Raw genomic sequence first — 19988 nt, forward strand, 5'->3', positions numbered from 1 at the left:
CCTAAATATAATTTTCTTACGCTTATAGTTAGGGCCCTACCAAATTCACGGCCATGAAAAACGCATCACAGACCATGAAATCAGGTCTCCCCCCATGAAATCTAGTCTTTTGTGTACATTTATCCTATCCTCTACAGACTTCATGGGGGAAACCAGTGTTTCTCAAATTCGGGGTCCTGACCCTTAAGGTAGTTGCGGGGGGCAGGTCACAAGTTGCGGGGGGCAGGTCACAAGGTTATTTGGGTGGGGGGGGTTGTGGTATTGCAACCCTTACTTCTGCGCTGCCTTCAGAGCTGGGTGGCCAGAGAGCGGTGGCTGTTGGCTGGGCGCCCAGCTCTGAAGGCAGTGCCCCACCAGCAGCAGTGCAGAAGTAAGCATGACAATACCATACCATGCCACCCTTTATTTCTGTGCTGCTGCTTTCAGAGCTGGGCGGCCAAAGACGGGTGGCTGCTGACTGAGGGCCCAGCTCTGCAGGCATCAGTGCAGAAATAAGGGTGGCAATATCATACCATGCCATCCTTACTTCTGTGCTGCTGCTCTGCCTTCAGCGCGGGGCTCCTTGCCAGCAGCCGCCACTCTCCGACTACCCAGCTCTGAAGGCAGCGCCACCGCCAGCAGCTGCACAGAAGTAGGAGTAGCAGTACCACAACCCCCCCTACAATAACCTTGCGACTCCCCAACAACTCCTTATTGTATCAGGACCCCTACAATTACAACACCGTGAAATTTCACATTTAAATATCTGAAATGGTGACATTTACTATTTTTAAAATCCTACGACTGTGAAATTAACCAAAAGAGACTGTGAATTTGGTAGAGGCCTACTTATAGTTTAAAAGAATCAAGATTCATCTAATGGCAGTGAGCTTGTTATATAATGTGGCAGCAATATTGTAACCATTTTCCTTCCTTCCTCCTCCTGGTTTCCCCAAATTTAGAGTATTACATGTTTAGAGGATTATAATCATAACTACAGTATATAGGAATACTGTTACTCTTATTTTATCTTTGTGATTCTTAATTGGTCACTTGCCACATTTTGCAGATTGTCCTTCACAGGATTTTTTTTTCCAGAAACACTTACCTCTGTAGTGGTTCCAAAGTCAGCAGATGGGCTATATGTGCTGGTATCTGGTGGAGCTGTCCCAATACTACTTTTAATTGGAGAGGTAGGAGGAGCAGGCCCTGTCATGGAATCCGCGTAAACAGAAGATTGATACAGCATACCTCTCTTCTGAACCTTATTCCAGACTTTGCTCATGATGTCAGCCAGTTCATACAGAAGCTGTACCTAAAGAAGAAAAAATAGATGGAGTTCTTCATAATTAGGTGTAGGAAAATCCATCACAACCATCAAAATCCTCCAGTGAGATTTAAACTACATATCAGAGCTCAATTTTTACAATGTATAACATCCTAATAAGAGACTATACTGCTATAAAATGAATTAACAACAATTACAACATAGTGGTTTCACTCAGAAAGCACTGCTTGTCTAAACATATAGTAGAAAATCAAACTACAATACGTAGTTCATAAAAATATAAGTCATAAATCTGGTCTTGTAAAATTTTCATTAGTAAAAGTTTTAGCAATAAAAAAAACCCTATCAATCTAACTTCAGGATTATCTCACACAGAGAGATACTGACTGCCCTTTTAGTTGATTCTTATGAAAAAGCAAACTCACAAGAAAAAAGGAATATGAATGTTATAAAGTATAAACAATGTAAGAGAGACTCCTTTTTAACAATACTAAAATGATGATTCCATGCTACACATGAAACTGTTCTCTATACGCAGAAAGAACATCCACTATCCAACTCAATAGCCTCCTGGGATATGTCATTCCAATATTCAGAAAACATACTGTTTAACTTGCACATTGTTTGACTCAGTTCTTAGATATTTACACAAGCTTTCGTAAATAAGCATTAATCATGACATTTGTATGACAACACATTGCCATATACTATATAAAACAAGTCCAGAGAATACTGCAAACAATACATAAGCAGATCCACAGCTGGATACCATACCCAGCTGCCATTATAAAAAATTCTTATATTTATAAGAAATTTCAGCCTCAGGACACATCCAGGCTACGAAGCTGGCTTCTTATGTGGGCAGAACAGATGCAGGAAAACGTTGTTGTCAATCTATATTTGATATAAAACAGTACTTGATTTTCTGCGTGTGAATGTGTGATGAAATCTCAAAGATTATGCTACAGTTACTTCTTAAGAGGTGAAGTGCTGGAGTTTTATAAAAAGCTTCTTAATTCATTTGGATTTTTCTTTTGAAGATTCAAGACTTACAATGAGCACGTCATATAACTTTTTGACACACAGTTTTTTGTTAACAGTAGATTAATTGCATTTATGTCTTCCTACATTAAGAGTAATAATCAAACAATGATTTTTTTTCTGTCTATAGCAGAAATTTATTTTCGTAAAGTTTATCTTTGATATTCTGTGATACTTATTTAATTATTACTTTAATTACTGTAACTAACCACAATCATTAAAAAGGGTTATTTAAAAACTATTACATTCAGATTTTCATACTTGTTTCCACATAATTGAAAATAACACACTTCAGACTGATTAAATTATATATTATTAACTGGGGCTGACTCTACACTAGCAAAAGAAACAACAAAACTTTCCAATTTTAAAAATGAATGATCTGATAACATGAGTGATAGTTTAATCATTTCTGGGAGTTTAGTGGGATACTTAGACAGGCCCAAACAGTACATTCTTGGAAACTCCCCCCAAAAAATTTAAAAAATGGTTGTTCAAGAGAGTAGTGGATAGTTTAAGGAACTGGTGCCCTACGAAAGCAGGATTTCTGACAATTTCAGTACCCCATTGCTCATAAGAAAGGCAGAAGCAGAGAGCGTGAAGGGATGGGTGTCATTGCCATGTGCATGTCCACCATCACAAATAATCCAGTGAAGAAATTTGTTACCAGAGTGTCCCAGAGCTGAGAAGTTGGAAACAGAGTTTCAACTTTCACTAAGGCTAAGAGTTCTTTCCCATATTAAGAGGATATTATATTAAATGGAGCTGGTTGGTGTAAAGTATATAAAACTATCTCAGCAGGTGACATCTATGTCAGCAGTCAGAGACTGGATGACAATGAACATAATTGCTAAAATTAGGGACCAGAAGGAAATACATCTTTCAGATTAAAAAGAAAATCTAAGTTCTGTTAGGTGAGAGAAAATATTTTTCAAGAATATATATATGAAAATAGAAAAAATACTCAACTTTCATGCAAAAAAGAGACATAACCCCAAAGTTATATTAGAATCCAACTCTGCAGAGAGCATGGTGAAACTGCATTTTAATTTGCTGATATTTTGAAATACAGTTTATTACATTTCAGTGGCTTCTGTTTCTTAAAAAGGAAGTGGTTTTTATTTACCTTGCTGGTGGCAACTTTTGCAAGGGAACTGTTTGAGCATTCCCACATATTGTTAATAATTAAAGAAGGGCCAACATCAGTGTGAAGTCTCCTTTTGTTCCTAGCATTGGCAATACTTTTTAAACTTTGCGGTAGATATATAATTATCATTAGGTTCAGTAATCTCTTCAAAATTAGAAATAAATTGATGATTAACGAAGAGTAACTGCTAGCGGTTGTTGAGCTAATCCGTTTCTTTCTCAAAAATAAATCAAAACACATAACTCCACTCAGAATTAATTAATTATGCATGATATGGAAATTCAACAGATTTCAGGTATTTCATGTTTTTAGAATTTGTTAGCACAAAGTTGAAAACAAAATGAAAAAAACTAAGAGTCAAACCCTGATGACATTATTCATGGAAAACTCCAATTAGTTTCAAGGGAATAAGAATATCAGAATTTAGCCTCAAATCAATACATAGTAATTCAATAGTAAAACACTTAGTCCTTTGTTAACGTCTAACAAATTCAGTAAGTATATGATAATTTAAGGCTGCCATCCACAGACAAAATATAGTTTGCCATTCTAAAGAATCAGGTTTCTTGGTTATCCTACTGTGAATTTATAGGTATCAGATGCTGTTTATGTAATTTTATTTTCCATCTTCTATTCTTGAACATCTGGTAAAAAAAAATTCAAAATCTGATGTTTATGACTTTTGCTTAAATAAAGCCGGGAAAGCGGGCAACCCCCAAGGCCCTTCACTAAACACAAATAAATTGTTAGTCCCTTTTGGTTTCATTTTGTATAGCATTTAAAAATATTAGTAAGTGAATGAATAACATCATAGGTTATAGAAACACTGCCCATGACAGCAGGATTTAATGATCAGATTTTCCATTATACATATTTATTTTCAAGATCTGATTAACTCCACTTTAAGTATTACTTGTGGAGTAAAACTTAGCAACCAAAGGTTTAAGACCCAGGCTATATCTACACTTGGGGCTAGGGGTGTGATTCCTAGCTCACGCAGACATACTTATGCTAGCTCTCACTGAGCTCATGCATTAAAAATAGTACAGTCACAGTAGCACAGGCAGCTGTGAACAGTTGCACAGGCTAGCCGTCTCAAGTACAAACCTGCCTGGACTCCATGGGAATCACACCCCCAACTCCAAGTGTAGATGCAGCATAAAAGTAAATATTTTCACCCATTTTGAAAAGCAATCACTTTGACAATATTTTGGTTTCAGGGCTACAGACACCAGTGCTGTGTTTTGAGTTGTTTTCTGCAACCCTATGACTCAAAACCAGATTAATTTATTTAAACTGACACAATAACACACTAATGGAATCAAGGTAAGTGATTAGAGCAGGGGTGGGCAAACTGCGGCCCGTGGGCTGCATTCGGCCCATCGGGCCTTTTAATTCGGCCCTCGAGCTCCAGCCGGGGAGCTGGGTCGGGGGTTTGCCGCGCGGCTCCTACACATAGGGGCAGCCAGGTTTCTCTCCACATTCTGCCCCCACCCCAAGCGTCACTTCCCACAGCTCCCACTGGCCGGGAACTGTGGCCAAAGGGAGCTGCAGGGACGGCGCCTGCGGACAGGGCAGCACACAGAGCCGCCTGGCCGGTGCTGCGCCTCCGTGTTGGAGTCATAGAGGGGCATGCCGCTGCTTCTGGGAGCTGCAGGGGTGGCACCTGCAGATGGGACAGCACGCAGAGCCACCTGGCTGCACCTCCACATAGGAGCTGGAGGAGGGACATGCCGCTGCTTCTGGGAGCTGCTTGAGGTAAGTGCTGCCCGAATCCTGCACCCCTGAATCCCCCCTGCCCCCCTACCCAAGCACTCTCCTGCACCCCAAACCCTTCATCCCCAGCCCCACCCCAGAGCCCGCAACCCCTCCCACCAATTTCGTGAGCATTCATAGCCTGCCATACAATTTTTATATCCAGATGTGCCCCTCAGGCCAAAAAGTTTGCCTACCCCTGGATTAGAGCCTCTGAAAGTTTAGGAAAAAGGAATTAGAAGTGACCAGATTATTTGCTTTAAAAAACGTTGTTTTAGGATATTGAGTGCATGGCATGGCAACAAAATTAAGAAATTAACACTACAGTGGCTTTTGTGAATCATTTATGACCTATAAGGTCTACAGTCTGAAGGTCAGAGCAGCATGAAAGCCTGAGCCACAATCACCATCATGTGAGTGGGTATAATTCTGTTTAAGTCAGTATTATGGAGATGAATATGGAATAAGGCAGACTCCAAAGGATGTAAAATTGTGCAATATTATTCCATACAAAAATATGTAAAAATATTGTTAAGGTTGCAAAGTGAAGCTCTCAAAAGTCTTGAAATGCCAAAATTAAAGTTGTCTGCACTTCATTATTCTGCCTCTTTCTGAATATGCCTTTACAGCATCATATTCATTGTGCAGCCTGGATGGATCTTGTTCAATTGTGGCTGCTGTTCAATGTTTAATTTTTATCCTTATTGTTCAGTGTGTGATCCCCTGCCAATTTCATCACACATCATCCAACCTACACACTTTGAACCCTAGTCTCATCCATTGCATAAAGTGGAGGGCATGTAGTGAATGAGGCAGAGTCTATAATGTGGGCTTGGAGAATGTGCAGTGAATGGGGTAGGGGACCACATATTGAGGATAAAATAAATAAATTCAGAACATTTGCCTTGCACACAGACCATCATCCAATATGTGCACTAAATGAAGCAATGGGGAAAAAAGAGCATTTGATTAAAGAACACATTGTTATGCATGTGCACAAGTGACAATGTAAAGATTACCCCAGCAACCACAACTTTATCATTTCCAGACTTAGGCCCTGATCCGGCAAATCTTTATATACATGAGAGTAAGTGTTTATGCGATGGGGACTTATAAAAAATGGGTACCTACCTTATACAGTAACTGGAGTTCTTCATAATGAGTGGTCCCTGTGTGTATTCCACTCAAGGTGTGTATGCAACTGTGGCGCCTGAGACCAAAATATTTTTGTTAGCAGTGTCCCTACTCCTTGTGCTCCAAGCTGAGGATTTAAGGGCATTGCAGACAACCACTCTCCAGTTCCTCTTCTACCAGGAATATTCTAAGGAGAAGGATCCAAAGCTCAAGGGAAGGAGAGGTGGTGGTGGAATACACATAAGGTATGTTGACACTGCGGTTCGGAGCAAGCCTCCCATCTTGAGTAAACAGACTCATGCTAGTGGGGTTTAACCTAGTACGCTAAAAATAGCAGTGTGGACATTGCATCACTGATAGAGGCTCAGGCTAGCTACCCAAGATTGGTTCTAGGGGGTAGGCTGGGCTTGAGCTCAGGTGGCTAGCCTGAGCCTCTGATGGTACAGCAACATCCACACACCTATTTTTAGTGAACCAGCACAAGCCCCACTAATGTCTCCCCTGACTGGGAGGTTCACCCCAGCTGCAGCATAGACACACCCATAGGGACCACACATCCCGAAGAACTCCAATTACTGTACAACATAGTAATCATTCTTTCTTTCTTTCTCAAGTCGTGGTTGCTAATGTATTTCACTCAAGATGACTCACAAGCAGTATTCACTAAGAAGGAGGGTGCAAGCAACTTGACTGTACCCACCGACTGAAGAAATACTTTGCCAAAGGGGGCCCCTGCTCTCGAAGCTGGCACCAAGGCACAATGTCTCACAAAGCTAACATTGCTGCCTTACATATCTTGAGAACAGGGACATGTTGTAGGAAAGCTACAGAGGCTGCCTGAACCCTAGTGAAATGTACCCTCCCATCTTGTGGGGGAGGATTGCAGTCTATTTATAGCAAAGCAAGATGTAGCCCAAAATCCATGTAGAAAGTCTCCATGAGGAGACAACTTCTCCTCCCATACATTCAGCCAAGGAGACAAATAGTTTAGGGGATTTCCTGATGAACGTTGTTCTCTCTAGGTAGGAAGCTCAGGCTCATCGGACATCCAAAGTGTGCAGCTTCATGGTTTTCTTTCTGACTTGTGGCTTTGGGTATAAGACAGGTAAAGAGGATGACATGGTTTAGGTGGAACTCTGAGCTCACCTTTGGAACAAACTTGGGATGTAATCTTAAGGAAAACGTTATCCTTATGGAAGACTGTATATAGAGGGTCTGCCATAAGGGCTCCCGGTTCTTCCACTCTCCTCGTTGAGATAATTGTGACAAGAAAGGCAATTTCAGATGACTGAAAGCATATGAGGACAAAGGTTCAAATGGGGGATTTGTTAATGCAAATAGAACTAGATTGCCATCCCATACTGGGGCTGGTTTCAGTACTGGAGAAATGACTCTGAAAAGGCCTTTAAATAACCACATGGAGACCAGATGGGTGACCATTGCATAGTTGTTCACCGGGGTTGAAAGGCAGTAATAGCTGCTAAGTGTACCTGAAAGGAGCTGAACGACAATCTAAACATTTTCAGAGAAAGGAAATAGTCCAATATAGTTGGGATCTCCCTGAACCCTCTGGGGATCACTGATGATGCTGACACCATGTGGAAAATTTCTTTCATTTTGCTGTATAGCATTTGGTCACAGAGTACCTTGGGATATGTGCTCATCTAGGTGGGCTCCCCCAACCTAACAGAGAGGCATCTGTAATCAACTTTTGGTGGGTGGAGGAGAGATGAACAGAATCCCTACATATATTGTCTCCATATTTTTCCAGTAGGTGAGTGAGGCTAGTATCCTGTTGAGGAGCAAAATCAACTTGTTTAGACTGTGTCTGTCTGGGACAGAGGCTGTCTGTAACCAAGCCTGAAGACATTGAAGATAAAGTTTCCCACAAGGTCTCTCATATGTACATGTAAAAATGTGGCTTAGGAGGGTGAGACAGGATCTCACTATTGTTTGGGGGCTCCCGCAGCATTGATATGATGAGCATCATCATAGCCTGGAACCAGTCATGAATCAGGTATGTCCTGGCAGTATCTGAGTGCAGAGTTGTTCCAATAGAGTCTATAGTCTGTATGGGGTTATAGTGGACTTTTCTGCACTTACTCAGAGTCCTAATTATTGTAAAAGGCCAAGTAAGGATAGAGTTGCTACCTGAACTTCCTAGCATGACTTCCCTGTGAGCAACCAGTTGTCCTGGTAAGGGAACACTAATATGTCCTCATGACACAGGTGCAGAAACTCTCCTGATAATACCTTCGTGAACTCTCTCAGGTTATGTCTGCACTGCAATTAAAAACCTGCAGTGTAGACTTCCAGGCTCAGGCTGGATCCTAAACTCTAGGACCCTGTGAGGTGGGAGGTTCTAGATAAGTGGCAGGAACTGTCTGCAAGCCTCATATACTCTCCCCACCTCGCAGGATCCTAGTTTTGGTCAGGCAGTGGTTCTCAGTACCAGCGATTCCTTCTCCAGGTCGATCGGTACCATCAGTGCTGGAGGCATCCAATTACTCCTTTCCCTCACTAGTACCAAGGATAGTCCCAGTACTGCTACTTCAGTAGATAGCAGCCTCTGAACCTTTTTGGTTTTCAGTGCTGAGGGATGAGTACTCAACTCCTGACACACCCGTACTGGAATGCATAGCCTTACTTGACTGAGTGGGTCAGGGAAAAAGTCCTTTTCTTTGACGATTTAGAAGTGGGTTTCTCACATATGTTGTTGTGGAGGTGTTCATTCTTATCCTCTTCGTGTTTCCCATTTTCTGTTAGAGTTCTTAACTCTGCTTACAGGGGTCCTGGAGCCGGAGACAACCGTGTTCAAAAGGGCACAGGCTGGGGTTGGACTCTTGTCTCATCAAGCAATCCATCAGGAATGTTTGAAGTCTGAACTCACAGGATTGATGAGTTTGGCGACTGAAAGTCTCACAGATGCTACAGTTAGAGGGAATATGTGGTTTTCTGCGGCAACAGAAATATATGTCAGGGCTGTAACTGGCCATGAGGGTCCAAAGACAAAGGACCCAGTTCTTGAAACCTGGGGCTGTGGGCATGCTAGGTACCCAGTACCCAGAGATGGAGGGCACCCACGAAGCTCTGTAAGAGGCTTAGCTAAAACTAAGACTAAGCTAACAAAGTTCTATTTGCAACTATTTAAAACTAATAAAACAAAGAACACCAAGTAAAGCTACAGACACTAGAGAAGTTCCACCTCAGACCACAGGTGGAAGAAAGGAACTGGAGAGGTGGTCAGTATGGTCAGGTGGTCACTATGGACAGTAGGGTGCATTTGCAAAGCAATGCACATTGTAAACAAAACATTTTCCAGTCTCAGGTGCATGGGGCACATGCACTCCATGAATGGAACACACACAGAGGCACCCACTTGAAGAACCACCTTTGGCAAAACAAAAAAATCTGCAGGAGTAAAAAGAATGCAGGCAGAAGTCCAGTAGTAGAGAGGAGGCTATCTAGTTTATTGCAATGAATGCAGCATGTAAGATTACCTGCCTTGTGGGTAGGTAGCTTATGCGTGCATTAGGCACAAGCAACTCATGGCCCTCAAAGGCCGAGTATGGGCTCTTGAGACCAGAGTGGCTGAACTGGAGGAACCAAGGGACACAAAGAGGTACATAGATGAGACTTTTTGGGACACAGTAAAGTGGCCCCACCTCCAGTCTGACAGCCTCTGTGCTATCAAGGAGGATGAAAGTTTCAGGGAAGGAGAACATCAAATTGGAGTGGAGGGAAACGATCCCATAGTTGAGACCCTCCTTCCAGATGATGTCATGGTATTCTCTCACACTGAGGATACCCCTCTGGGGGGAAGGAATCCCAGTTGTTAGGAAGAGAGTGTTAATAGTAATGAAGGATTTGATTATTAGAATTACAGATAACTGGTTTGTGATGATTGGGAGAATCGCATGATGAATTGCCAGCCAGATGCAAAGATTGCGGACCTTCGAAGATATCTAAACAGACATGTGCAGTGCTGGGTAGGAGCCGATGGTTGTGGTACAGACAGGTACCAACGACATAGGGAAAATTGAAGGAGATGTCCTGGAGGCCAAATTTAAGCTGTGAGGTAACAGATTGATGTCCAAGGCCTCCATGGTAGCATTCTCTGAAATGCTTGCAGTTCCACACACAGGGCCAGTTAGACAGCTAGAACTGCAGGGTCTCAATGGATGGATGACACAATGCTGTAGGGAGGAGTGTTTTAGGTTTATTAGAAACTGGGGATCCTTTTAGGAAAAGAGGAGCCTATGCTGGAATGATGGGCTCCACCTAAACCAAGACTGCTGGCATGTAAAGTTGAAAAGGATTGTAGAGAAGTTTTTAAACTATGGGCTGGAGAAGGCTGACAGGTGCGGAGGAGCATATGGTTTGGTCAGAGGCAATCCTTAGGGGAAGATCTACTAATGAACTATTAACAGGGTTTCCCTATATCCTAGTGAAGAGGAGAGGATAGAAGTTGATAAAGTACAGCTAGGAGCGGAAGAGAAACAGTGCAACGAAAAAGAGTCCCATTCAATTACACCACATGAAGGCAGACAAGTAAATATTGACAAATTTCATAAGTGCTTGCATACAAATGAAAGAAGTCTAAATATTAAGCCCTGGTCTACACTACGAGTTTAGGTCGAATTTAGCAGCGTTAGATCTATTTAACCCTGCACCTGTCCACATGACGAAGCCATTTTTGTCAATTTAAAGGGCTCTTAAAATTGATTTCTGTATTCCTCCCCCATGAGGGGATTAGCACTGAAATTGACATCACCAGGTTGAATTTGGGGTAGTGTGGACACAATTCGATGTGTAGGAGTACTTGTGGCACCTTAGGGACTAACCAATTTATTTGAGCATAAGCTTTCGTGAGCTACAGCTCGCTTCATCGGATGCATACTGTGGAAACTGCAGAAGACATTATATACACTGAGACCATGAAACAATACCTCCTCCCATCCCACTCTCCTGCTGGTAATAGCTTATCTAAAGTGATCACTCTCCTTACAATGTGTATGATAATCAAGTTACACATTGTAAGGAGAGTGATCACTTTAGATAAGCTATTACCAGCAGGAGAGTGGGATGGGAGAAGGTTTTGTTTCATGGTCTCTGTGTATATAATGTGTTCTGCAGTTTCCACAGTATGCATCCGATGAAGCGAGCTGTAGCTCACGAAAGCTTATGCTCAAATAAATTGGTTAGTCTCTAAGGTGCCACAAGTACTCCTTTTCTTTTTGCGAATACAGACTAACACGGCTGTTACTCTGAAACCTGAATTCGATGGGTATTGGCCTCTGAGAGCTATACCAGAGTGTTCCATTGTGACTGCTCTGGACAGCACTTTCAACTCAGATGCACTAGCCAGGTACACAGGTAAAGCACCGGGAACTTTTGAATTTCATTTCCTGTTTGGCCACCGTGGCGTGACCATGCAGAGCTCATCAGCAGAGTGACCATGCAGTCCCAGAATCACAAAAGAGCTCCAGCATGGACCGAACAGGAGGTACTGGATCTGATCACTGTATGGGGAGACGAATCCATGTTATCAGAACTCCGTTCCAAAAGACAAAATGCCAAAATATTTGAAAAAAATCTCCAAGGGAATGAAGGACAGAGGCTATAACAGGGACCAGCAGCAGTGCCGCATGAAAATTAAGGAGTTCAGGAAAGGCTGCCAAAAAACCAAACAGGCAAACGGCCACTCTGGGTCAGAACCCCAGACATGCGGCTTCTATTATGAGCTGCATGCAATTCTAGGTGGTGCCCCTACCACTACCCCACCCCGTACGTGGACTCCTGCAAGTGGGGGGGAGTCTCACGCAACAGGGATGAGGATTTTGGGGATGAGGAAGATGATGATGAGGCGGAGGATGAAACCGTTCTCCCCAACAGCCAGGAACTGTTTATCACCCTGGAGCCAATACCCTCCCAAAGCGGGCTCCCGGACCTTGAAGACGGAGAAGGCACCTCTGGTGACTGTACCTTTCTAAATATAATACATGGTTTAAAAGCAAGCGTGTTTAATGATTAATTTGCCCTGAAGACTTGGGATGCATTCGTGGCCAGTACAGCTACTTTAAAAGTCTGTTAACGTGTGTGGGGATGGAGTGGAAATCCTCCAGGGACATCTTAATGAAGCTCTCCTGGATGTACACCCAAAGCCTTTGCAAAAGGTTTCTGGGGAGGGCAGCCTTATTCCGTTCTCCATGGTAGGACACTTAACCACACCAGGCCAGTAGCACGTAGTCTGGAATCATTGCATAACAAAGCATGGCAGCGTATGGTCCCGGTGTTTGCGGGCATTCAAGCAACATCCGTTCTTTATCTCTCTGTGTTATCCTCAGGAGAGTGATATTATTCATGGTCACCTGGTTGAAATAGGGGAATTTTATTAATGGGACATTCAGAGGTGGCCGTTCCTGATGGGCTATTTCCCTGTGGCTGAAAAGAAATCATCCCCGCTTTTAGACATGCGGTGGGGGGGGCGTTCACGCTGAGCTGTTTGCGTTTGGCTGGCAGGGATCTTCCCTGATACTAGTCATGCGATGGGAGGAGGGGTGAAGAGATCATCCCAGAGAACTGGGTGCAGGGGGTGTGGTTTAGTTGGGTTTGTGCTGCACGTTAACCCGAAAACTGCAGCCCCTCCTTTTAAATGGCCAACCCAATGGGTGCTTGGTATGGGAAAGGAGGGCACTGCTGTTTGAAACCATTCATCGTGAAAGAGTCTACCCATTGTTCTCTAAAATGTGTCTTTTAAAATACTACTCTCCCTTTTTTTCCTCCCGCAGCTGCAAATGTTTCAGAGCTCCCCCTATCATCTCCGTCCCAGAGGCTAGAGCAGATAAGAAGGCAAAAAAACCCGCACTCATGATGAAATGTTCTCTGAGCTCATGCAGTTCTCCCGCACTGAAAGAGCTCAGCAGAATGCATGGAGGCAGACAACTGCAGAGTCCAGGAAAGCAGAAAATGAACGTGGGGAGAGGTGGTTAGAGCAAGATGATAGGTGGCGGCAGCGTGATGAGAGGAGGCAGGAGGCAATGCTGAGGCTACTGGAGGATCAAACTGATCTGTTCCGGCATATGGTTGAGCTGCAGGAAAGGCAGCATGAGCACAGACCGCCGCTGCAGCCGCTGTGTAACTGCCTGCCCTCCTCCCCAAGTTCCATCTCCTCCTCACCCAGATGCCCAAGAATGCGGTGGGGAGGGGCCTCCTGGCACCCAACCACTCCACCCCAGAGGACTGCCCAAGCAACAGAAGGCTGGCATTCAATAAGTTTTGAAGTGCAGTGTGGCCTTGTCCTTCCCTCCTCCCCTCCTGGGCTACCTTGGCAGTTATCACCCTATTTGTGTGACGAATTAATAAAGAATGCATGTATTTGAAACAACGACTTTATTGCCTCTGCAAGCAGTGATTGAAGGGGGAGAGGGCGGTTGGCTTACAGGGAAGTAGAGTGAACCAAGGGGGCGGGATTTCATCAAGGAGAAACAAACTGAACTCTCACATCGTAGCCTGGCCAGTCATTAAACTGGTTTTCAAAGCTTCTCTGATGCGCAGCGCTTCCTGCCGTGCTCTTCTAACCGCCCCGGTGTCTGGCTGCATGTAATCAGCAGCCAGAAGATTTGCCTCAACCTCCCACCTTGCCATAAATGTCTCCCCCTTACTCTCACAGAGAATGTGGAGCACACAGCAAGCAGCAATAACAATGGGAATATTGGTTTCGCTGAGGTCTAACCGAGTCAGTAAACTGCGCCAGCATGCTTTTAAACATCCAAGTGCACATTCTACCACCATTCTGCACTTGCTCAGCCTATAGTTGAACAGCTCCTTACGACTGTCCAGGGCCCCTGTGTATGGCTTCATGAGCCATGGCATTAAGGGGTAGGCTCGGTACCCAAGGATAACTATAGGCATTTCAACATCCCTAACGGTTATTTTCTGGTCTGGAAAGTAAGTCCCTTCCTGCAGCTGTTCAAACAGACCAGAGTTCCTGAAGATGTGAGCATCATGTACCTTTCCCGGCCATCCCATGTTGACATTGGTGAAACGTCCCTTGTGATCCACCAGTTCTTGCAGAACCATTTTAAAGTACCCCTTGCAGTTTATGTACTGGCTGCTGCCAAGGTGGTCCGGTCCCAAGATAGGGATATGCGTTCCGTCTATCGCCCCACCACAGTTAGGGAACCCCATTGAAGCAAAGCCATCCACTATGACCTGCACATTTCCCAGAGTCACTACCTTTGATAGTAGCAGCAGCTCAGTGATTGCATTGGCTACTTGGATCACAGCAGCCCCCACAGTAAATTTCCCCACTCCAAATCGATTCCCGACTGACCAGTAGCTGTCTGGCCTTGCAAGCTTCCAGAGGGCTATCACCACTCACTTGTGAACTGTGAGGGCTGCTCATTTTGGTATTCTTGCGCTTCAGGGCAGGGGAAAGCAAGTCACAAAGTTCCATGGAAGTGCCCTTACGCATGTGAAAGTTTCGCAGTCACTGGCAATCATCCCAGACCTGCAACACTATGCAGTCCCACCACTCTGTGCTTGTTTCCTGGGCCCAGAATTGGCATTCCACAGCATAAGCCTGCCCCATTGCCACCAGGATGTCCAAATTGCCGGGGCCCGTACTTTGAGAGAAGTCCGTGTCCATGTCCTCATCAATCTCGTCACCACGCTGCCGTCGCTTCCTCGCCTGGTTTTGCAGGTTCTGGTTCTGAACGTACTGCAGGATAATGCGCGAGGTGTTTACAATGCTCATAACTGCCGCGGTGATCTGAGTGGGTTCCATGCTTGCCGTGGTATGGCATCTGCAGGAAAGCAAAGTTGCAGCGGAAGCAGTGGATGACGATGGTTAGCAGGCCTACTTCACCGTCTGCTGCCAGCAACACCAGGACACAACAGCGGTGGTGTCAGTGAGCTGAGCTGAGCGGGCTGCATGCTTGCCATGGTATGGCGTCTGTAGGAGAGCAGGAAAGCAGAGTTGCAGCGAAAGCGGTGGCTGATGACCTGCGAGGTGGATTCAGGAGAGCAGAGTTGCAGCAGAAGCGGGAGCCCATGACAGCCAACATGGAGAAATTCGCTATCGAGACAAGAGCAGCAGAGCAGAGTTACAGTGGAAGCGGTGGTTCGATGATGACAGTTAGCAGTCCTACTGCACCGTCTGCTGAAAGCAGCATTGCATCCGCACGGAAAAAAGGCACAAAACGATTATCTGCCATTGCTTTCACGGAGGGAGGGACGACTGACGACATGTACCCAAAACCACCCGCGACAATGTTTTTGCCCCATCAGGCATTGGGAGCTTAACCCAGAATTCCAATGTGCGGCGGAGACTGTGGGAACTGTGGGATAGCTACCCACAGTGCAACACTCCAAAAGTAGATGCTAGCCACGGTACTGTGGACGCACTCCACCGACTTAATGTGCTTAGTGGAGACACACACGATCGACTGTATAAAATAACTTCCTAAAAAATCGACTTCTATAAATTCAACCTAATTTCATAGTGTAGACATACTCTTTAAGATGGGTGAACTTGAGTGCCTGCTATCAAATGAGGATATTGACACAACAAGCAACACAGAAACTTGGTGGAATGATGGCAATCAATGGGACATGGTAATGCCAGGGTATAAAATGTATAGGAATGACAGAGTAGGTTTTGCAGGTGGAGGAGTAGCACTATATGTGAAAGAAAGAGTCAAATATAGTAAAATCTTAAATGAATCCAGCTGTATCATAGATTCTCTAGGGACAGAAATTTCATGCTTGAATAATAAGAGTATAGCATTAAGAATACACTACCAACCACCTGACCAGGATGGTGATGGTGATTTTGAAATGCTCAGGGAGATTAGAGAGGCTTTCAAAATAAAAAACCCAATAATAATGGGGGATTTCAACTATCCCCACATTGACTAAGTACATCTCCTCAGGAAGGGATGCAGAGATAAAGTTTGTCAACACCATTAATGATTGCTTTTTGGATCAGCTAGTCCTGGAACCCACAAGACGGGAGACAATTCTTCTTTTAGTTCTAAGTAGAGCACAGGATCTGGTCCAAGAGGTGAATATAGCTGAACAGCTCAGTAACAGCAACCATAATATAAATAAATTTAACATCCTTGTGGGGGGGAGCGGAAATACAAAAGAAGCCTCCCACCGGAGCATTTAATTTCAGAAAGCCGAACTACACAAACATTAGGAAGCTAGTTAAATGGAATAAAAAACAACAGTCACAAAAGTAAAATGCCTGCAAGCTGCATGGAAACTTTTTAAAAGCTCCATAATAGAGGCTCAAATTAAATGTATACCCCGAATTAAAAGAAATAGTAAGAGGACTGAAAAATGGTTAAACAATGGAGTAAAATTGGTGGAAAGAGGGGTAAATAGCAAGGTGGGAAAGTATGCAGGCGATACAAAATTACTCAAGATAGTTAATTCCAAAGCAGACTGCTAAGAGTTATAAAGGAATAGCACAAAACTGGGTGACTGGGCAACAAAACGATACATGAAAATTCAGTGATGATAAATACAAAGTATTGCATATTGGAAAACATAATCCCAACTATACATACAAAATGATGGGATCTAAATTAGCAGTTACCACTGAAGAAAAATATCTTGGAGTCATTGTGGATAGTTCTCTGAAAACATCCTCTCAATGGGGAGCAGCAGTCAAAAACGCTAAGAGTATGTTAGGAGCCTTTAGAAAGGGATAAATAATAAGACATTAAATATCATAATGCCACTATGTAAATCCATGGTACACCCGCACCTTGAATGTGTGTCGAGTTCTAGTCTCAAAATTATATATTAGAAATGGAAAAGTTAGAAGGAGGAGTAGCAAAAACAATTAAATGTGTGGAACAGCTTCCATGTGAGGAGGGGTAAACAAGACTGGGACTGTTCAGCTTAGAAAACAGATGACTAAGTGGGGAAATGATAGAGGTCTATAAAATCATGAATGGCATGGAGAAAGTGAATAAGGAAGTGTGATTTACCCCTTCACATAACACAAGAACAAGGGTCACCCAATGAAATTGATATGCAGCAGGTTTAAAACATACAAAAGGAAGTACTTCTTTACACCATGCACAGTCAACTTGTGGAATTCATTGCCAGGGAATGTTGTGAAGGCCAAAAGTATAACTGGGTTCAAAAAGGAATTAGATAAGTTCATGGAGAATACTAGCTACTAGCAAAGATGGTCGGGGATACAACCCCATGCTCTGGATAAGCCTAAACCTCTAACTGCTGGGAATGGACAACAAGGGATGGATCACCTGATAATTGCCCTGTTCTGTTCATTCCTTTTGAAGCATCTGGCATTGGCAGAAGTCAGGACACTGGGCTAGATGGACCACTGGTTTGACCCAGTATGGCCATTCTTATGACATACTTTTTATTTTATTAAGCACTAATAGTTGAAAATTCCTTCAAGAATCCTCTTCACTGGGCTACCCACTGTGTCTCTTTTATCTGTCTTGTCTCATTGATAGCTAGCTTTTTGAAGAAGAAATTGTCTGAATGTAGTGTCTTGTACAGTACCACGCACATTGACCACGCTTGAATTATAATCATCAATAACAAGAGGTGACAACTTCATCAGAACTATAGTTAAGATGATACAACTGACAACAAAAACATTATTAAACACAGTGCAGTGCATTGAAAATTTGCATAGAAAATCTCTCCTATTTGGAGTGACTTCAGGCCACTGTAGAGTAACTTGTATCTAACTCAATTAAAATGCAGTTTTCAGTAGTACATGTAACATACCTACCTTTTAAAGAATACATTTATGGTGAAATTCTGCATTCTTTTAAACAATTCCCTTTCAGTTTTCCCCTTTAATAAAGGATATCAAAGCTTGTTTGAAAACATTCCATGCTGAATGAGAGACTGTGTGAGAATTTGATCAATTTGATCATTAGACCATTTCAACAAATTTATTCAAGACAGTTGAACAGTGCTTCAGCATTTAACAATAGTACATCTGCAACTGATTTCATTCCATCAGCCAAAAGATGCATTTATGCTGTAGCTATTACATTTTGAGAAGAGTTTAAATTACAAAACTTGAGAGAGCTTCAAAGCAAATCTACTCTAAGTACCCTGATCTTGATGGCCCAATTTAAAAAAAAAATAAGATGTTCAATAAAAGAGAACCTCCTCAACAAAATGCAGAACAATTGTACTTAATTCAAGTTATTTTTAATTTCCTTTCATAAATCAATTAAATATACCAACCTGAGGGTTGGAGCATTTTATTTCAAGTGACTCAAGGTCGACATGGAGGCAAACAACAAACGAGTGTCTGGATTCTGGCCCTGAGGCAAGTAGTTTTTGTGAAGTGACAGCTAGAGTAGAAGTACAGCCCATGGGTTCCACTAAATTTAGTGTCATTTGTTGTCCAAGAAGAGTATACACACTGAAATGATGCAGACTGATTGTCCAAGGGAAGGCATCACCTGGTGATTAAAGAGAAAAAATAGTTTTATAACTGCATGCCTCTAAATGTTAAGTGATGATTTTTCTCAACATTATTCAAATAGTAAGTAATAAATGAAATTCAGAATGCGCCTGATCCAAAACACACTGAAATTAATAGAAGTCTTCAATGGGCACTTGGACCAGGTCCCAAATCCTAATAAAATACCCTTTGATATGGTGCCTGGAGATAAAAAAAGAAAATCTGATTTGATTTTTCATTTCACACTGCAAATAAATCCGGCAGAACAATGTTAAAGGACAATACCTTGTTGATTTACTTGATTTTTCAGCACCGTGTTTTTAAAAACCCATCTGAATACATTAAAACTAAGTGAGCATATGTCTGCTGTAAATGTCTTGTATTGCCTTGTATCAAAGAGGTTTCCGTAATTAAGAGTCCAGTCACCTTACTCGCTTTGAAAAATATCCAGCTCTGTGAGCAGGACCAGTGACTTCAGTTTATCAGTAGCAAAATTAGACTTTAGTCACACACACACACACACACACACACACACACACACACACACACACACACACACACACACACACTCTACAGTCTATGAAGTTTTTCATACAGCTACTACTGTGAATAGGAGTCATGATGGAGGATTATCATTTTGCAAATTTAAGATTGTGAGTTGGAGGACTCAGATCTGGAAAAAGGGACCTTGGACCCTAAAGGACACTGACCAAATCCCAAAGAACACTCACAAGTGGTGAGGAAAACTCAGGCAGGGGATGGTGTACAAGTGTTTCTTATTTTGCATTAGGGTGGCCACTCATGTATTCCCAGAATACTGGACATTCCGGTACTTTCAGGAATGGTATGCACCTGCTCTTGCCAGCATAACCCCTCCCCTGCCAGGGTGAACTTGGATGCACGATGTGTGCTGTCAAGGTTCCTCCCCCACTCTGAACTCTAGGGTACAGATGTGGGGACCTGCATGAAAAACCTCCTAAGCCTATCTTTACCAGCTTAGGTCAAAACTTCCCCAAGGTACAAAATATTCCACCCTTTTGTCCTTGGATTGGCCGCTACCACCACCAAACAAATACTGGTTACTGGGGAAGAGCTGTTTGGACACGTCTTTCCCCCCAAAATACTTCCCAAAACCTTGCACCCCACTTCCTGGACAAGGTTTGGTAAAA

At 43.1% G+C, this 19988-nt stretch overlaps 1 protein-coding gene across 1 annotated transcript in view; it reads right to left on the minus strand.

The window, feature by feature from the left end:
• The window catches only part of VPS13B (vacuolar protein sorting 13 homolog B), a 913989-nt gene that overhangs the window by 365008 nt on the left and 528993 nt on the right, over positions 1 to 19988 (minus strand). Inside the window, exons 24-25 of the mRNA XM_074944046.1 lie at positions 18597 to 18817; positions 1088 to 1294 (exon numbers count right to left, since the gene is read on the minus strand). Coding sequence (XP_074800147.1) covers positions 1088 to 1294; positions 18597 to 18817 — 428 coding nt within the window. The remainder of the gene's footprint in view (positions 1 to 1087; positions 1295 to 18596; positions 18818 to 19988) is intronic.

This window comes from Natator depressus, chromosome 2, assembly GCF_965152275.1.
Source record: "Natator depressus isolate rNatDep1 chromosome 2, rNatDep2.hap1, whole genome shotgun sequence".
In the NCBI taxonomy this organism is placed as follows: Eukaryota; Metazoa; Chordata; order Testudines; family Cheloniidae; genus Natator; species Natator depressus.